Source organism: Trachypithecus francoisi, unplaced genomic scaffold, assembly GCF_009764315.1.
Source record: "Trachypithecus francoisi isolate TF-2019V2 unplaced genomic scaffold, Tfra_2.0 Lachesis_group4, whole genome shotgun sequence".
NCBI lineage: Eukaryota > Metazoa > Chordata > Mammalia > Primates > Cercopithecidae > Trachypithecus > Trachypithecus francoisi.
In genome coordinates, this window is record NW_022681469.1 from 113,090,840 (window position 1) to 113,107,979 (window position 17,140).

At 56.1% G+C, this 17,140-nt stretch overlaps 3 protein-coding genes across 10 annotated transcripts in view; 2 read left to right on the forward strand and 1 right to left on the reverse strand.

Moving 5' to 3' along the window:
- LMTK2 (lemur tyrosine kinase 2) overlaps positions 1-9,089 on the forward strand; it is a 111,457-nt gene extending 102,368 nt beyond the window's left edge. For both annotated transcript variants that reach the window (XM_033195015.1, XM_033195016.1), the window contains exons 12-14: positions 3,070-3,202; positions 3,436-3,678; positions 4,952-9,089. In XM_033195015.1, coding sequence (XP_033050906.1) covers positions 3,070-3,202; positions 3,436-3,678; positions 4,952-4,980 — 405 coding nt within the window. In that variant the 3' untranslated portion in view covers positions 4,981-9,089. The remainder of the gene's footprint in view (positions 1-3,069; positions 3,203-3,435; positions 3,679-4,951) is intronic.
- A 1,489-nt stretch (positions 9,090-10,578) lies between these two features.
- BHLHA15 (basic helix-loop-helix family member a15) lies at positions 10,579-14,759 on the forward strand. Its single transcript, XM_033195028.1, has 2 exons — positions 10,579-10,798; positions 11,521-14,759. Exon 2 carries the CDS (start codon positions 11,575-11,577, stop codon positions 12,160-12,162), a length of 588 nt encoding a protein of 195 aa, XP_033050919.1. The 5' UTR covers positions 10,579-10,798; positions 11,521-11,574; the 3' UTR covers positions 12,163-14,759.
- A 2-nt stretch (positions 14,760-14,761) lies between these two features.
- The window catches only part of TECPR1 (tectonin beta-propeller repeat containing 1), a 41,854-nt gene continuing 39,475 nt past the window's right edge, over positions 14,762-17,140 (reverse strand). For all 7 annotated transcript variants that reach the window (XM_033195019.1, XM_033195018.1, XM_033195017.1 and 4 more), the window contains 2 exons: positions 16,977-17,096; positions 14,762-16,817 (listed from right to left, as the gene is read on the reverse strand). In XM_033195019.1, coding sequence (XP_033050910.1) covers positions 16,704-16,817; positions 16,977-17,096 — 234 coding nt within the window. In that variant the 3' untranslated portion in view covers positions 14,762-16,703. The remainder of the gene's footprint in view (positions 16,818-16,976; positions 17,097-17,140) is intronic.

Consider the following 17,140-nt stretch of genomic DNA (forward strand, 5'->3'; position numbering starts at 1 on the left):
GCCTCCCGAGTAGCTGGGACTACAGGCGCCCGCCACCTCGCCCAGCTGGTTTTTTGTATTTTTAGTAGAGACGGGGTTTCACCGTGTTAGCCAGGATGGTCTCGATCTCCTGACCTCGTGATCCACCCGCCTCGGCCTCCCAAAGTGCTGGGATTACAGGCTTGAGCCACCGCGCCCGGCCTTTTTCTCTCTTTTTTATAAAAAAAAAAAAAATTTTTTTTTGCAGGGTTCCTTTTATTTTTAAATAAATTACCTTAGTGTTTTTTCCGTCTAAGACTGTCTTTATTTCACACTCATTCCCGAAGCCTGTCTTCTCTGAGCATAGAATTCTGAGTTGATAATTGTTTTCTTTCATCATTTTAAAAATGTATCACTTCCTTCCACCCTTCATGGTCTCTCATGAGAAATTTGCAATCACTCAGATCATTGTCCTAGAAGTACAAGTGGAGCGTCCCTTATCTGAAATGCTTGGGACCAGAAGCATTTTAGATTTCTGGTTTTTTCAGATTTTGGAATATTTGTATTATACTCACCAGTTCAGCATCCTAAATCTGAAAATTCGAAATCACAAGTGCTCCAGTGAGCACTGTGGGCGCCATATCAGTGCTCAAAAGGTTTTGGATTTTGGAGCATTTTAGATTTTTGGTCTTCAGATTTGGGATGCTCGAACTGTAATACATCTTTTATCCCTGGCTGCTTTCAGATCTTTAGCTTTAGCTTTCAGCAGTTTGATTATGGTGCATCCGAGGGTGGACTTCTTTGTGTGTGTGTCCTGTTTTGTTTTGTTTGAGACAGAGTCTTGCTCTGTCACCCAGCTGGAGTACAGTGGCGTGATCATAGGTCACTGCACCCTTGAACTCCTGGGCTCCAGTGATCCTCCCTCCTCAGCCTCCTGAGTAGCTGGGGCTACAGGCGTGCACCACCACACCTAGCTGATTTTTAAATTGTATGTAGAGACAGCATCTCACTATGTTGCCCAGGCTGGTTTTGAACTCTTGGCCTCAAGGGATCCTCCTGCTTCAGCCACCCAAAGTGCTGGGATCACAGATGTGAGCCACCCCCACCCCCCCGGCCTAATTTCTTTGTATTTATCCCATTTTTGTTTTGTTAAACTTCTTAAATCTGTAGTTTTGTATCTTTCACCAAATCTGAGTTTTCAGGCATTATTTTCTTCTAGTACTTTTTCTGCCCCATCTCCTGTCTCCTCTCCTTCTGGGGCTCCAGGGTTAGGCCCTGTGTATGCTCTCTCAGGCTCTGAGGCTCTGGTCCTGTCTTCCTCCAGGTTTTTTTTTTTTCTTGCTCTTGTTTGGATTGGGTGATTTCTGTTACTCTGTCTCCAAGGTCCCTGATGATCTCCTTCGTCATCTCCATTCTGCTGTTGAACCCATCCATTGAGTTGCTGGATTTTGGTTATTGTGCTTTTCTCTTCTGAATTTGGCTTTTTGTCATTCTTCTTATCATCTGTTCCTTTGCTAAGATTTTCTCTATTTCTATTCATGGTAAGAGTGTCTCTCCCCTTAGCTGTAGGAGCATTTTTATAGTAGTCCCTTTTTTTTTTTTTTTTTTTTTTTTGAGATGGAGTCTCGCTCTGTCGCCCAGGCTGGAGTGCAGTGGCCAGATCTCAACTCACTGCAAGCTCCGCCTCCCGGGTTCACGCCATTCTCCTGCCTCAGCCTCCCGAGTAGCTGGGACTACAGGCGTCCGCCACCACGCCCGGCTAGTTTTTTTTGTATTTTTAGTAGAGACGGGGTTTCACCATGTTAGCCAGGATGGTCTCGATCTCCTGACCTCGTGATCCGCCCGTCTCGGCCTCCCAAAGTGCTGGGATTACAGGCTTGAGCCACCGCGCCCGGCCAGTAGTCCCTTTTCAGATAATTCCAACATTGGTGGCACTGTGACACTGGCACTGGTTGATTTTCTTTTCCCAGGGAAATTGAGGTGTTCCTGGTTTTTCGAATGCAAAATAAGTTTAGCTTTTGGATCCTCCTATCATGTAGGCAGTCTGTGCCGTGTTTAAACGTTGTGGCTAATGTTGATATTTTTATCTTAGGAGGCCTTGACCCCGTGGGCACAGGCCACAAGTTCCAAGTAGCCTTCTGTGGGCTGTGGTTTCAGTGTCAGTTCCCAGTTCCCCTTTCAAAGCCTTCACTGTGCTGTTTGAACCTGCCCCATGTGTGTGCCCCGCACTGCACCCCGGTCTCCCCTGAGGTTCATTTTCAAAGCTTTGGTGTGTTCAGAGTCAGATCTACCACGCACAGCTCAGGGGTAAGCCCAGGAGCCCCCAGCAGCCTCTCATAGGGTCACCTTTTTGCGCTTCTCCCTATTCTGTTATGTCCCTGATACTTGCAGTTCTTTGGGCCTCTCCTTTCTGGTCCCCTAGCTAGAAATATGAGGCTTTGGTTACACGATGCGCCATACTTCCTGCAACCGCACGCACGTCTGGAGCCAAGCAGTGGGAAGACAGAAGGGGAAAAACCCAGTGAGGGTTCCCTCCCACTCGGGATCACAGTCCTCCAGTGGAGTGGAGGCTTTATGGCCCTCAGGATTACAGACAGCTCTTGCCCCGGGATTGCTTGGGACTGGAGAGCAAGAGAACAGAGAAAAGAAGAAAGCTGGAATTCCCCCCTTCTCTTTCTGAGCGTCAGAAGACCCCCTTCCTGCTCAGAAGCCAGAACTAAGCGCTTCTCCCGGATCGCTGTGTCCAGGGTGGTGCCCACTTTGGATCCCGGGCTCAGCTGAGTCCAGGCAGGGGATTGTGGAGGAGAAGCCGACACACTTGGTGCTGGTGGGTGGCATCTTGAGCACTGCTGCTCGTCCCCGCCTGCCTGCTGCTCAGCGCTTCTCTGCAGCCTCAGAGAGCTGCTTCATGCCTCTGCCGAGGTCAGAGCTGCAGGACGAGGGAGAGACGGGGCCTCGTGTCTGTCCATCCTCCCAGGCTCGGAGCCGCCCTTGTCTTGAGACGCTCACTTCTCAGTCTGTCAGTCCGATGCACCTGCCAGTGGGGAAGCGGTCACATGGGGTTCCCGTGAGCAGGCCTTTGCTGACGGGAGTTTCTGTTTGGCTTTTCAGGAGACCCCAACCAAAGAGCTGGGGCCCTGTGGAGGAGAGGCGTGCGGCCCTGACCTGAGCGGCCCAGCCCCGGCCTCAGGCTCTCCCTACCTGAGCAGGTGCATCAACTCCGAAAGCTCCACCGACGAAGAAGGTATTTCACGTCAATGACTAGTTTTAAAGGAAACTGAAAAAATGAGTCATGTAAAGGTTTTTTGAGGGTAACTTACCATGTTGCTTTAATGACGCCCCCTGACATGGGCACAGTGCTGCCATCTGCCAGTCGGCCCGGGCTGTCTTCCGACCCGCAGGGTGCACCTGCCCAGAGCCTCCCCCTCTGCCTCATCGCGCAGTGATAAAGGGTGGGGTTTTGTTTTTTATTTCTAGGTGGCGGCTTTGAGTGGGATGATGACTTCTCCCCAGATCCTTTTATGTCAAAGACAACAAGTAACCTGCTCAGCTCCAAGCCTTCTCTCCAAACATCCAAGTACTTTTCCCCACCACCACCGGCCCGGAGCACGGAGCAGAGCTGGCCGCATTCGGCGCCTTATTCCCGGTTCTCCATCTCTCCCGCCAACATTGCCAGCTTTTCCCTCACACACCTGACCGACTCGGACATCGAGCAGGGCGGTGAGAGGCGCCACGTGCTGGGGGTTGGGGGTGTGGAGTTGGGGGTGGGGCGCTGCAGCTGGGGAGACGGTGGTCTTGCAGGCTTGATAATCTCATGTCTTCTTCACATTTGCTGAGTAGATTACAAACTCGTTTTTTAAAAATTCCCATCATCAGCTGGGTGCAGTGATTTCTGCCTGTAATCCCAGATACTCAGGAGGCTGAGGTGGGAGGATCAGTTGAGCCTGGGAGTGTGAGACCAGCCTGGGCAACATAGTGAGACCCCATCTCTACAAAAAATAAAAACTGAAAAATTAACCGGGTGTGGTGGTGTGCACCCTCACTTCCAGCTGCTCAGGAGACTGAGGTGGGAGGAATGCTGGAGCCCAGGAGTTCAAGGCTACAGTGACCTGTAACTGCACCACTGCCCTCCAGCGTGGGTGACAGAGCAAGACCCTGTTTCTAGAGTAAATAAAACTGCCAGCATCCTGAGTGTGCTCTCGGGGCCACGCCCTGCCTGTTTGTCTTGGGCACTCTCAGGCTCGTCACTGCCCACCCTGTGGGGCCAGGCTGAGGCAGAGGGGCTCTGGGTCCCAGAAACGCCCAGGCTGTGCACCGTCTCCTCTTTTTCTCCTGTGGCTGCGTAATCCCCCCTCCACACTCTCTCTCCTTTCCCAGAGAGAACCCGCTCTTCAGCAGGCTCGTAAGAGCACTTGACCCCTGGCCTTGGGACCAGCCCACACGCCCGCTGGTGCTGCCCCTGGAAAGTTGGTTTTGCTACTGAGTCTCGGTCCTGGTGTGGCTCCCAGGGGTGGGGTGGGGTGAATGGGCAGGGGCCGTTTGAAGTGGAGGTATCTGAACATAGGGAGCCTTCTTTCCCCGTCACTAGATTGAAAGATAAAAGGTTAATAAGCTCATTTTTTGATTGGAAGTTTACAGATCAAATAATAAATATGGAATACAAAGAGGCTTTGTTTGCATGGGCACTAGGCTTCATTTGTGCAGATTAGATAACACCTGCTACCTGCCAGGCTGTTGGGGCAGATGTGTGGATCCCAGCTGACTTCTTCTGCACCCTGACCCTTAGCGCCCAGCTGGCATTTGAGCCTAGCAGATGTGTTGGTGGGAGCGTCGGGCAGCTGCTGCTTTTGAAGGAAAGGACAGGATCGGGAGGTGCTGGGCTCAAAGCACCCGCTTCTGTTCCCGTGGCGCAGCGTACACACCGTCCATGCCATTCTTGTCTGATCATTTTAAAAATTCAGCTTTGTCATCTCACTTCCTCTTTCCTCAACAGGAAGCAGCGAAGATGGAGAAAAGGACTAGGTGGCTGCCAACGCACATGCTCGGGTCCGAGGCTGCTCCCCTGGAGTGGCGCCCCTGCGCCCTCAGCCCGAGCAGCGACATCCACTCGCCATTTGCTGATATGAGCTTGGGAGGAAGAATCCAGAGGTGAAGAGGGAGACGGCTCTAAGCTGCGTTCAAGGCGGGGCCCTCGGGAGCCAAGGTGGGGAGCGAGGCTGTGTCCAGGAGCCAGCATCCCTCGGTGCCCCAGGCACCCGTGGCCGCGTCCTCCCAGGCAGTGCTCCCGCGCTGGCCGTCGGGGGAGGCAGGGGCGCAGCCTCCGTGTGCATGTGTGTGTGGAGCTGTGCGCACTGCGTGTGTGCTTTCCACAGGGGCGTCTCTGCGTCCATGCCTGCACATCCCGGCCCACGTGTGGGCACCACAGAGGACACGCGAGGGGAATGGTCACCAGTGAGCCATATTTATTATTTCTAGAGAAATCACGAATTGCTTTCTGTAATTGCACTGTGGATAAATGTTCTGAGAGTCTCCATTGTTGTACAGAATCTTAAATTATTCAAGGAAAATGAGGCAGGTCAAGCTGATGCTATCCACTAGTTTGATTTTGTTTTTCTGTTTTATAGTTTGCGCTGCATGGTACTTGTAAAGCTTAAATATTTTGAGTGTTCTACTGTGTCTAGGATTGTTGGGATTGTACATATGGTATTCTTTCATAAATGATACATGATTCTGAATGTTAGTGTTTTATGTTCATATAGGAAATATTTTCAGCGAGTCCAAAATACCACTGTTTTGTGGATGGAATCAAATGCATTTTGTCTCTTCTTGAGGAAGCAGCTTCCCGACAGCAAATGAGGCTTCTCTCTGAGGAGCTGAGGGGTCTTGCAGCCTCTCCTTGTCATTCGCCCACCCCACGTCCCATTTTTTAAAGCCCTTTTGGTAAAAACCGGCAGGTTGTGGCCCCAGACCTCAGATGGACCTGGCCCATCCCTGGGGACGTGCTGGGTGGCGGTCGGGAGAGCTGCACCCCGAATGGGGCCGCCGCACCGCTTCCCTCCGCGCAGCTCTTCTGCCTGGTTTTCAGAGGCCAGGCTCTTGGGAAGCTTCTGTGTTCCCATCCTTCCTTCAAGAAGCCGGGGGACTCGGGCAGACACATCTCCGTAGAGCATGCCAGCTGTGGAGGACGGTTTGAGGTGGTGATGTGTGCACACGTCAGGTGGGGGGACTTGAGCTTTAAAAAAACTCCACAGCCGAATCTTCTCCGAGCCGCTCCAAGTCACGTCCAGCTGGGCCTGGCCAGTCTCAGGTTATCTGCGTGGGATGAGATAACACCACATCCTGCAGCTGTCAAGGGAGACGGACAAGGGACGACAGCAGAGCATCAGCAGCTGACACATAGTCTGGATCGGGGACTTGGGTGGTCCCCGGGACTCATCTCACGGACCCTCTGTTCTGCATTAAGCCCCAGGTTCTCTTCTGTCTTTGAAAGGGCCCGAGTGCTCCCAATGTAGCTTCATCACGTCGGCACGAGCCCCAGCGGTCATGGGCGACCTCAGGCCTCCCTCCCTGAGTTCTGCTTTGACATAAAAAGTCCCCGGTAGCTGGTGCAGCACAGCCGTGCCGTGCTGGGGAGGCACCCGTTCCTTCGGGGGGTCCTCGGGCTTGCAATCCCCTCACACTCACCCTTCACCCCACATATTTTCCGGTGCTGATAACGTTTCCAGACTCCAGCGCAACCTGGGCACTCTCCAGACCCATGCAGGGGCCGCCTGGGGTACAGGGAAGGAAGTTGAGTCCTAGTGGAAAATGCAGGTGGACGTTGCCAGAGTGCGCACAGCAAATGACCTTCATTGCCAGTTCCGCCCCACTCCTCTCATATTTTATACTAAGCAATAACTTTCCAAAGCAAGAAGTTAGGATGGAGAGAGTCCCCTCCTGTCTAGGCATGGGGTAGACGCGGTGTCCGCCTGGGTTGTGCGGGGAGCATCGCTGGCTCTCGGGATGCGCGATTTTTTGTGTGTGTGTAATTAACAGGGCATTAGAAGATGATTTTGCCAAAATTGTCATGACTGAATTCTTGCTGTGGGGACTTCCTGAGTTTTCTCAGTTTTTACGTCTAAGATTAGTCTTGGCTGAGGAGAAATGAGACGTGATTGTACTACTACTTTCAACTGCGGGTTTAAGCAGTTCAGATTTAATGACCAGAGTCATGCAGCTCCATGGAATCTGTCGTCTTCTTATACAGTGTCGCCTCGAGTGACCTTCTGGGGCTGTCAGTTTTCCACTAGGATTAAGATTTTGGCTGGGTACGGTGGCTGACGCCTGCAATCCCAGCACATTGGGAGGCTGAGGCGGGCGGATCACTTTGAGCCCAGGAGTTCAAGACCAGCCTGGGCAACATGGCAAAACCACGTCTCCACTAAAAATACAAAAAAAAGAAAAGAAAAAAAAAATACTAGCCAGGCACATAGTGGTGTGCACCTGTAGTCCCAGCTACTTGGGAGGCTGAGGTGGGAGGATGGCTAGAGCCCAGGAGATGGACGTTGCAGTGAGCTGAGACCATGCCATTGTACTCTAGCCTGGGTAACTGAGCCAGACCCTGTCTCCAAAAAAAAAAAAAAAGATTTTCATAATTCCCATTTTTATTTATTTTGAGTCACTCATAATTAATTGCCAAAAAAGCATTTTATACATTGAGTTTGGGGGGGGTGGTGGATCTTAGTGTGGTGTTGCATGGAGGGGTGAGATTTTATATTTATAATCAACACGTGGGTTAACATGTTTTTTTGAAATCCAAGCAATACACAGGAAATTTAAGTAGAATAAAAATTGCAGCCCATTTTTGAAATGTCAGCATGTGCTGTGTTCAGGTCAGATTTTTGTTGTTTGTTTTGTTATTTTTTAACTAATAAGTTGGTTATCAGTGGTGGGTTTTCAAAACGTACTTGTTCTAATAAGTTGTGCAATGAAATAAATCAGTGGCGTTCTCTGGATGATGTGGGGGAAGGTTAGCATATTTTCTGGCCTTCTATGGGTAGCAACCCAGAATCAATCTGAATTAGACCTATTTTGGTGGAGTTTGTACATTTTAAATCCTATAACAAAAATAATCTAGCTTTCATTTCCTTCCTAGCTAGATGCGAATTTGTCTTTTCAAATGACCCTGTCAATAAGCCAGAAAGGGCAACACAGAAAAAGTGCTCCCCAAATCCCTTCTGAGACTTGGCCCGTGTGTCTGGACTAGAAGCCATTCCCCGTAAGCGTGCAGAAAGATCGACCAAGCCAAATTGCAAACAGCATTCGCGCTATTTTTAAATGTACAGGCTCGATCGTTTCTATACAAATGAGTTTATCTAAGAAAAGTCTTGGTATGTCTTGCCGCTGTAAAAGGCCTTTTGGAACCCCTCCTTTTATTCCTGTTCCCCGTAGGGTGTTTGTAGAGTTAAGGACCTACTGCATGTCTGTCCCCAGGGCTCCGGTGGAAGGAAGGCAGCGCCTGCTCTTCCCCGACTTAGCCTGTCATCTGAAAATTCAGAAGTGAACCAAGGGTTAGACGCCAAAGGTTGGGCTTCTGTTAGAGTGGCTTCAACATGTGAGCCATAATATGAGAAGTAGCCTTAAAAAAAGAATGGGTGTACGCAGTGACTTCTGATGGAAATCTCCAAAACAATATTCCTAAGTAGCAATGGGGTTGGCCCAAGTCTTTATTAACAAAGAACATTCTCTTTCATCTATAAAAAAATTCTTAAAGATGCGTTGACAGTATTGAATTACCAGCAGCCTGTGAAGATCAGTTGGACGGGTGTGGACACGTGCTGATGAAGCGCGCAGGCTTAGTGGGCTGAGCGGGATCTTGATCATGGGGCTGGTGCATGGATCCAGCGTGGGATTCCTTCTGCGGAGGCGGATGTAGGGGGCCATCCCATCCCCCAGGCCTCCCTGCTGTCTCTTTAACACAGGCAAAAAAGGTCCCCGGCCATATAACAGTCAATGAACTTCCAGTTTAAATTGTGTACATTTTTAAATTGTAAGATTTTTACTGTATATTGATGCATAGTGTGATTCAATAAATTGCTTGTAATTTAAAAACTATTTAATATTCAAAATAAATATAGTTATATATTTATAAACTCTGTTGCCGCGTTTCTTCTATGTTTTGTCCATGTGCAAGGACCTGGGTGGGTGGCCTGGCCCTGCCCTGCCGTGAGGGCCCGCAGCCTGTGCCCCGGGCCCCTGCCCTGGTCCCTCTGGAGCTTGTGTGCCGGGACAGACTTAAACTCCCCGCACTCCTGAGGACGTAAAGCTTTGTGTCACCACCGGAAAACCAAACCTGTTTAGTGTTCGTGCCCTCTTGAAGCATGTCTGTAACCCATGCCTTTGCACTCATGAATTTCGGAAGCATTCTCATTTCCAAAGACCTCGATTGGCCCAGCCTCAAATGAGCTCTAGGCCAAGAGAAGAACTAACCTTGGCTCCAAGCCAGCCTTTCTGTGCCCACCCCCCGGCCCCCCACCCCACCCTACCATGGCCCCTCTGAGTCCCCACCCAGAAGTACTTGAGACAGGGCAGCGAGACCCATGAGTGTGGAGCACTCGCAGTCACCACACCCCTAGCATCCCCAAATGGTCCCTCCCTGAGCAAGATGCTGCTTTGGCTGGGCGTGGTGGCTCACGCCTGTAATCCCAGCACTTTGGGAGGCCGAGGCGGGTGAATCACTTGAGGTCAGGAGTTCAAGACCAGCCTGGCCAACGTGGAGAAACCCCGTCTCTACTAAAAATACAAAAATTAACCGGGCGTGGTGGTGCATGCCTGTAATCCCAGCTACTCGGGAGGCTGAGGCAGGAGAATCGCTTGAACCCGGCAGGCGGAGGTTGCCATGAGCCGAGATCATCTCGCTCCACTGCAAGCCAGCCTGGGCAGCAAGAGCGAAACTCCGTCTCAAAAAGAAAGGCGTTCCCATGGACAGCCCTCCCACCCCCAACTCGGGGTCCAGGTTCCCCTAAACATCCCCGGCTGCGGGGCGGGGGAGCCCCTGGGAGATGCCGGCGTTTTCGCGGAGCAGCTCGTCCCCGAGTGCTCCTGGACTTGGGCTCTGCGCTGAGCCTGAACCCGGGCTGCCCCTCCGTCCTCCGTCCGGCTGCTCCCAGGGACCTGTTTCCCCATCCGCGGAATGGGCCCGGGCCCCGCTAGGAGTGGAGAGGCCTGGGAAGGAGGGCCGCGGGAGGCATGGATGCGGGGGCGCTGTGTCGGGGGCAGGGTCGGGGAAAGCAGGTGTCTCCGGCACGGATGTGGGGTAGGCTAGTGGGGAAGGTGCGGGTAGAAATTGAGGGGGAGGATGGGGACAAGCAGGTTGTGGGGACGCTGTCGGGGGACGGGAGTAGGGGAGGTGGGGACGCAGGCTGTCTTGCGAGGGCTGTAGGGGGAGGATGGGTAGAGACGGATGGGGGAAGTTATCTCGGGGCGGGTAGGGGAGGCTATAGGAGGAGGAGGGGGAGAGGCGGTGGGGGAGGCTGTCTGGGGGAACGAGGGTGCAGGGGCTGTAGGGAGAGGATGGGGAGAGGCCGGCGGGGGAGGTTTTCTGTCTTGGGGGCGGGGCGGAAGCTGGGGGCGGGGCTGCGCGGCCACCTGGTCCGGGAGCCCCAGGCGCCGGCCGCCCGCCCGCAGGTGCCGCCACCGCTGCCCGCGCCCGCCCGGGACACCCGGACCTCGGCCCCGCCCCGGCCCCGCCCCCTCCCCGAGGGCTCATTTGCATGCGTCCGCGGCCCCGCCCGGGGCGGCTAAAGCGACGTGTCCTTGTCCCCCGTGGGCAGCCTCGGCGCGTGCGGCAGCGGATCCCCAGGTAACCCGGGAGCTGGGAACTCGGGTGGGGCCGCGGGGAGGGAACCCAGGGGCAGGACCTGGCGGCGGGGTTGTGGGGGTTCGGGGAAACCCGGGTGGGGGACTTCTGGTCTGTCTGGAGCCCCCACGGGGGCCATCCACGTGGTGGGATTGGGGGCTGCCGCCAGGCCCTGGCCATTGCCGATCTCTGACCTCCACGGCTGCCCCATATCCGCAGCGGTTCTGGCCCCAGTGCTGTCCCTGCACGTGTCACGTCCAGCGGGGCAGGACAGCGAGAGCCTGGTGACTGGAGTCACTGCCCGCCCACGGGGCGAAGGAGTCAGTGCAGCCTCCGGCAGAGGCAACCCCTAAGCTAGGGTGGGGGATGCATCTCAGGGTGGTCTAGGCAAAGTGTCAAAGGTCACCAAGCTCAGGAGACACTGGGGGGCAGTGAGGGGCATGAGGCCAGAGGAAGATCTAGGGGTCAGGATGAGTCACCCAGGGGGAAGGTGGACGCAGGGACAGGGACAGGTTGCAGAGGTCTGTATGAGGTAAAGCAGGGGCGTGAGGTGGGGTCAGCCCAGGGCTAAGCGTGTGAACAGAAGGACCTCCAGTCGCGGAGCGCCACCCCCTGCCCCTGGTACCATTGTTGTCAGCAAGTAGGAAGCTGCCGGGGACGGCCCCCCAGCGGGTCCCCTGGCCATGTGGGGGCGACCACAGAGTGTCCTGTGTTCTGGATTTCAGCTCCAAGGGCCTCACCTCCCCGCTGCCACCACCTGGGACAGCCAGTCCAGGGCCATGAAGACCAAGAACCGGCCCCCGCGGCGCCGGGCTCCGGTGCAGCACACAGAGGCCACCCCTGGGGAGGGGACGCCAGAGGGGTCCCTGCCGAACCCGGGGCCAGAGCCATCTAAGGGTCTACGGAGCCGGCCAGCCCGGGCCGCAGCAGGGGCGAGGGGCGAGGGCGGGCGAAGGCGGGCAGGCCCCTCAGGACCCGGTAGCCGTCGTGACAGCAGCATCCAGCGGCGGCTGGAGAGCAACGAGAGGGAGAGGCAGCGGATGCATAAGCTCAATAACGCCTTCCAGGCCCTCCGTGAAGTCATCCCGCACGTGCGCGCCGATAAGAAGCTCTCCAAGATCGAGACACTCACACTGGCCAAGAACTACATCAAATCACTGACGGCCACCATCCTGACCATGTCCAGCAGTCGCCTCCCGGGCCTGGAGGGGCCGGGCCCCAAGCTCTACCAGCACTACCAGCAGCAGCAGCAGCAGCAGCAGCAGCAGCAGGCGGCCGGGGGCACGTTGGGGGCCACCGAGGCCCAGCCCCAGGGCCACTTGCAGAGGTACTCCACGCAGATCCACAGCTTCCGAGAGGGCACCTAACGTCCAGCCCTGGGTGGGGGTGGCAGTGGCCGCGGCTGCCCGGCCTGCTCCTCCCAGCCCCAGTCCCTCCAAGCCCCGAGCCCCAAATGGGCGGGGACACCCCACAAGGACACGGCCTCAGCTGTTCCATTTTCCCCCCGAACATTCAGCCATTTCCCTGGAGCAATTTTTCCTGCCCCGCTGGGGACCAGCGAGTGGCCTAGTTGAGGCCGAGGCCCTGGAGAGCGTCGTGAGGCTCAAACCTCTGGGTAGGGCCCAGGCAGATCCAGATTTTTCATTGAACCAGGCAGTCTCCTTGAAAAGGAGGAAAAGTTGAAAAACCTCCTTAGCCTTGGCACCAACGATTCTTCACCCTGACTTCCTCCAAGGCAAGGGGAGATCCCAGGAAAAGGGTTACTTGCAGGTTTTCCGAGGCCAAGGCCCCAGCATGGGACCCCCGCCTCCAACCTTCATTGTAGGGCTACATGAGGCCTGGGCTCAGCATCCGCATTTGGGGTAAACTGAGGCCTAGGACAAGCCTGGCAGAGCCCAAGGCTGCTCAGGGAGTGGGGCCAATCTGAGATGGTTGGAGCTGCCAGAAAATCTAATCAGATGACCTCAAATCCATCCTCAAAGGTTGAATAGTGGGGAGGGGCTGGAGTCTCTTCCTCCCTCCTCCCGAGTGGGGGCTCCTGGATGTGGTGACCCCAGGCTGTGCCTGGTTGTAGAGGGTCTGGGGCAGGGTGTGAGGAGCGCTGTGAAGCTGGAGCAGGAGGCAGGGCTGGGTGTTCCTGGTGCAGCCCTTCTGGGCACGGCAGAGAAGCCCCAAGGCCCTTTCTCGCTCCCCAAGAGCGACTCTGAGGCCTCCTGTTCAGCCCTGGCCCGTGCAGGGACCAAGTGTGCCCCACCCCAGCCCCCGCCACTGCTGTTACTTATTCTCACTGATGTGGGGTTATCATATAATTGGCACCATGCTGTGTCTGTAGGACATTACGATGTGCTTGGGTCCTGGTCTGAGTTGGCAGCCCGTTGGGTCTCTCTGCCTGGTGGAGCCTGGGGGTGGCAGGTACATCCCTTCCCCCGCCAGGTACTTCATCCTCATGGCTGGGCCTGGCGGCTTGGCACGTCTCTGCTGCCCCAAGCCCAGCTTCCTTCTGCTGGGCGTTCCTGCCCCACTGGCTCTGCCGGACTTGGCCACTTGGCTCTCCCCTCCCTCATGCCTCTGCCCAGAGATGTCCTGAAGGCCCTCAGGGCCAAGCTGGGCCAGCGATGTGGCTGCCACAGCTGAGACCAAGGGCTCTGTTTGGCCCATCCCCACCAGGTGGCCTTGCCCTCCCCAAGATGGGGGTCGTGGCACCAAAGGCTGCATGCACCAGCAGGCTTGGGGTCACACCTAGCCACATAAGGACACACCTGATACCCTGAGTATCTGGCATTGGCAGCTTCAGGCCTGATTTTCCTGGTCAGGGCCCCTTTAAGGTGGCCTGGGCACATAGGCCTCATTTCGATGAGACTCTATCAGAGGCCTGGTCTGGTCCTGACCCCACCGCCCCAGCTGTCCTTCAGCACAGCTCGGGGTGGGGACTCCAGGATGCTGGGTCTGCCCCTTGGGAGGGGGCAGTCTGGAAGGTCAGGGTGATCCACCACTGTGGGCTGAGATTGGATGCAGGTGGGAGCTTGGGACAGCGAGAGCTCGGGGCTCCCCTTCTGTGGGACACCTGCCCAGCGGGGACTCAAGATGACAAAGACCTCACCAGCGGGGGTACTCAGGTGCTACAAACCTGGCAGCTCTTGTTTCCGGCTGAGCCATGGCCAGAGCAGGGCTCAGTCCGCCCCTGAACTTGCTGAATGGACCAACGAGCTGAGCCCGAAAGCCCAGAAGAGCCTTGGTCCAGGAGACGAAGACTGGACCCGGTGTCCAGCACAGCCCAGGGCTTCCCGGGGGGCAGCAGGAGGGCCTGGCGGTCACCGCCTTCAGGACAATGGCCTCAGTGGCTCTTTCTGCCCTGAACTGGCACCCGCACCTCCTCTGCTTCCTAGAGGGTGACCTGGGCCGAGCAGCCAGTCCTTCTTCCCCTGAGGCCAGACGGGACGCCCTGTGGCCACATCACACAGGATACTCAGTAGCCATAGTCTTGCTTTGGGGTGTCCAGTGTTTCGAGGAGGAGAGGGGACAGGGGACAGGCCCACTCCCTTGGCCCTCCTCTTGGACCCCAAGGCCAGGCTGGACCCTTTTATCCTGTGGGGAGCCCCTGCCTCGGCCATCGGGCTGAGTTCCCTCAAGTCCCCGCATAAGCGGGTCAGAGACCCACGTGCCATCCCCGGGCTACCCCACGCGCCGTCCCCCGGGGCTGTGGACGCACCCACCCTTCGGCAGACAGGCGTCCTGAGAGCTCCGGAGGCGCAATCCCCATCCCCACCCACGGAGAAGCCAGAACCCGCGATTGTTGCATCTGGGAAAACCCAGCCGGGCCGCACGGCCTGCGCCCCCGCTGTAATCGTGCTGAAAATGATTCTCAAATGACCCAAACTGGCTCTTATTTTTTCTAATGGCCCTTTCAAAGTATTCATGAAATGGACGCTGTGTCATAAAACAAAAATAAAAGATTCCACGGCAATGTCTGCTTCAGGCACGCGGGGAACCACACGTTTTAATCAATCAGTGTTATCAATAAAAACACCAGGGCATGGACACTCCAGGGGAAATATTTATTGAGTAAAGCATCTGAGGAAGTGATGCTGGGCAGGTAAACAGTTGGTGCTCAGCAGCGAGAGGACGCGTCGCTCTGCCGTTCTGCAGGGTGACGCCCTCCCCGTACCTCGCTGAGAGCCGCGTGCAGACACAGCAGGCCACAGCAGAATGCACAGGTCAGTGTTGTAGGGGAATAAACCGTAATGCCCAGAGAAAACCTGATAGAGAAATGTAAACAGACAGGACAGGGTGGTTCCAGGTGGCCGCCACCGTCAGGACCTTCCCGTGATTGATCTGAGAGCTTCCCAGCCGGCGGCACTGCGACCCACTTCCAGAAACACCGGAACACTAGGTCTCTCAGAAGCCGGCGGGCGGGGCCCCAGGGAGAGCTTTCTCAGCATCAGCTTTTGGGTGACAAACCCCATATTGTACAAATACAACGGACCCCCTGCTGACAGTGAGCCCAGGACCCTAGGAAGGTCAGGTGGTGGTAAAGTCATCCCCTCTCCAACCGAGCAGAGCCTGGGGTTGGGCTCTGATGACCTCCCGGGCAAAGTGTCCAGGTGGAGGAAGCAAACCCCCAAAGGGATAAAAAGCAGCTGAGAGACTGCTGGATGGGTCGGGGCCACTTGGCCGACGCTTTCTGCCTCGCCTGGCCGGGCCGAGCTCTCGTCACAGGATGGAGGGTGACTGTGCGCCCTGCTCCATGTGCAGGATGGGCTGAGGGTCTGTGTGCACACCCCATGGCCACCGCTGACGGACACAGTCCTGCTCCCCGCAGAAGCCTACAGTCTGCACCCCCTACAACATGATCTGATCCAAGAAGCCCCTGTCCGCCAGCACGTCTGGGGAAGGGGCCGAAAGGGGGTTGGTGACGGTGACTGCGCATACAGACACTGCCTCCAGCCACGGGGCAGCCTCTCGTCCTCTCCCAGCCTCCTGTCTGGTACCCCGGCCCCCTCAGGGAAGAGAACATCCATCCTATCCAATCCCATCCACTCCAGTGTTATTTCCAATCTGCTGTCTCCTTCCTTCACTTTTTTTTTTTTTGAGATGGAGTCTCACTCTGTCACCAAGGCTGGAGGGCATTGGCACGATCTCAGCTCCCTGCAGCCTCCGCCTCCTGGGTTCAAACGATTCTCCTGCCTCAGCCTCCCAAGTGCTGGGATTACAGGCGCCCGCCACCATGCCCAGCTAATTTTTTTTTTTTTTGTATTTTTAGTAGAGATGGAGTTTCACCATGTTGGCCAGTCTGGTCTCAAAACTCTTGACCTCAGGTGATCTGCCCACCTCAGCCTCCCAAAGTGCTAGGATTACAGGCTTGAGCCATGGCACCCGGCCTCCTTCCTTCACTTTTGAAATGAAAGCCTCTTTGCAAGTCCTGCTCTGAGAAATGGTCACTGCAAGTGGTAAAGAGGCCCTGAGCCCCACAGCGTCTCTCTTGGTCAGGGGTGGCGGGGCCCAGGTGCTGTCTGAGATGCCGGCTCAGGAGGGCTCCATCCTGGGCTCTGCTGCCCCAGGGCCGGTGTTCCTGGAGGGCTCCAGGTTCTGGGTTCTAGTCCTGGAAAGGCAGGAGGGAGAGGGGAAGGGAAGGGTGGGAGGGGCCTCCGGGAGGTACAGCTCCCACCCCATGCCCCACACCCCCAGGGCTCCTCGCAGACGGGGACATGTGCAGGAGTGTCCGTGGAGCTTCACATTTCGGGGCTGTCTCAACCAGTGCCTGTGAAGTGGCCGCAGCCTTGGGGCCAGGTTCCCTCCAGAGTACACCAGGGCGACATCGCTCTCACGGTACACACTTCAGCACAAGAGTGGCTCAGCCTTGATCCCCCAAACCGGGCACCGTCCCTGCGTCTAGGTGCGTGGGGGCGCCTCAGCAGCAGACGGGACCACGGGCCTCTGGCAGGGCACTTGGCTCCTGCTCCTGGGACAAGCTCCGGGGGGCCCTGGTGGCATTGGCCCGGACAGAGATATGGTCCCAGCCTCCCTGGAAGGAGAGAGCTGCGTCACCAGGGGACTCGGGGACTCGAGGATCCTGGAGGGGCTCTGCCTGGGGGTCTCCCTCCAACCCAGACCCCGGGTCCCAGGGGACTGTCCCACAGGACACAAGGTGACCACACAGCCCCAGACCATGGCTCCCACTCACCCCGATGCCGTAGTCCCAGCCATGGCCCTTGGGCTCGTGGGGCTGCACGCCTGTGCGATGACACACCGTCCCCCGGCTCAGGCTGTGGCTGCCCTGCACTTTGTTGGCGATCACCCAGACCTGGAGCACACACCCCATGCAGCTCTCAGCCCCAGCTGCCGTGG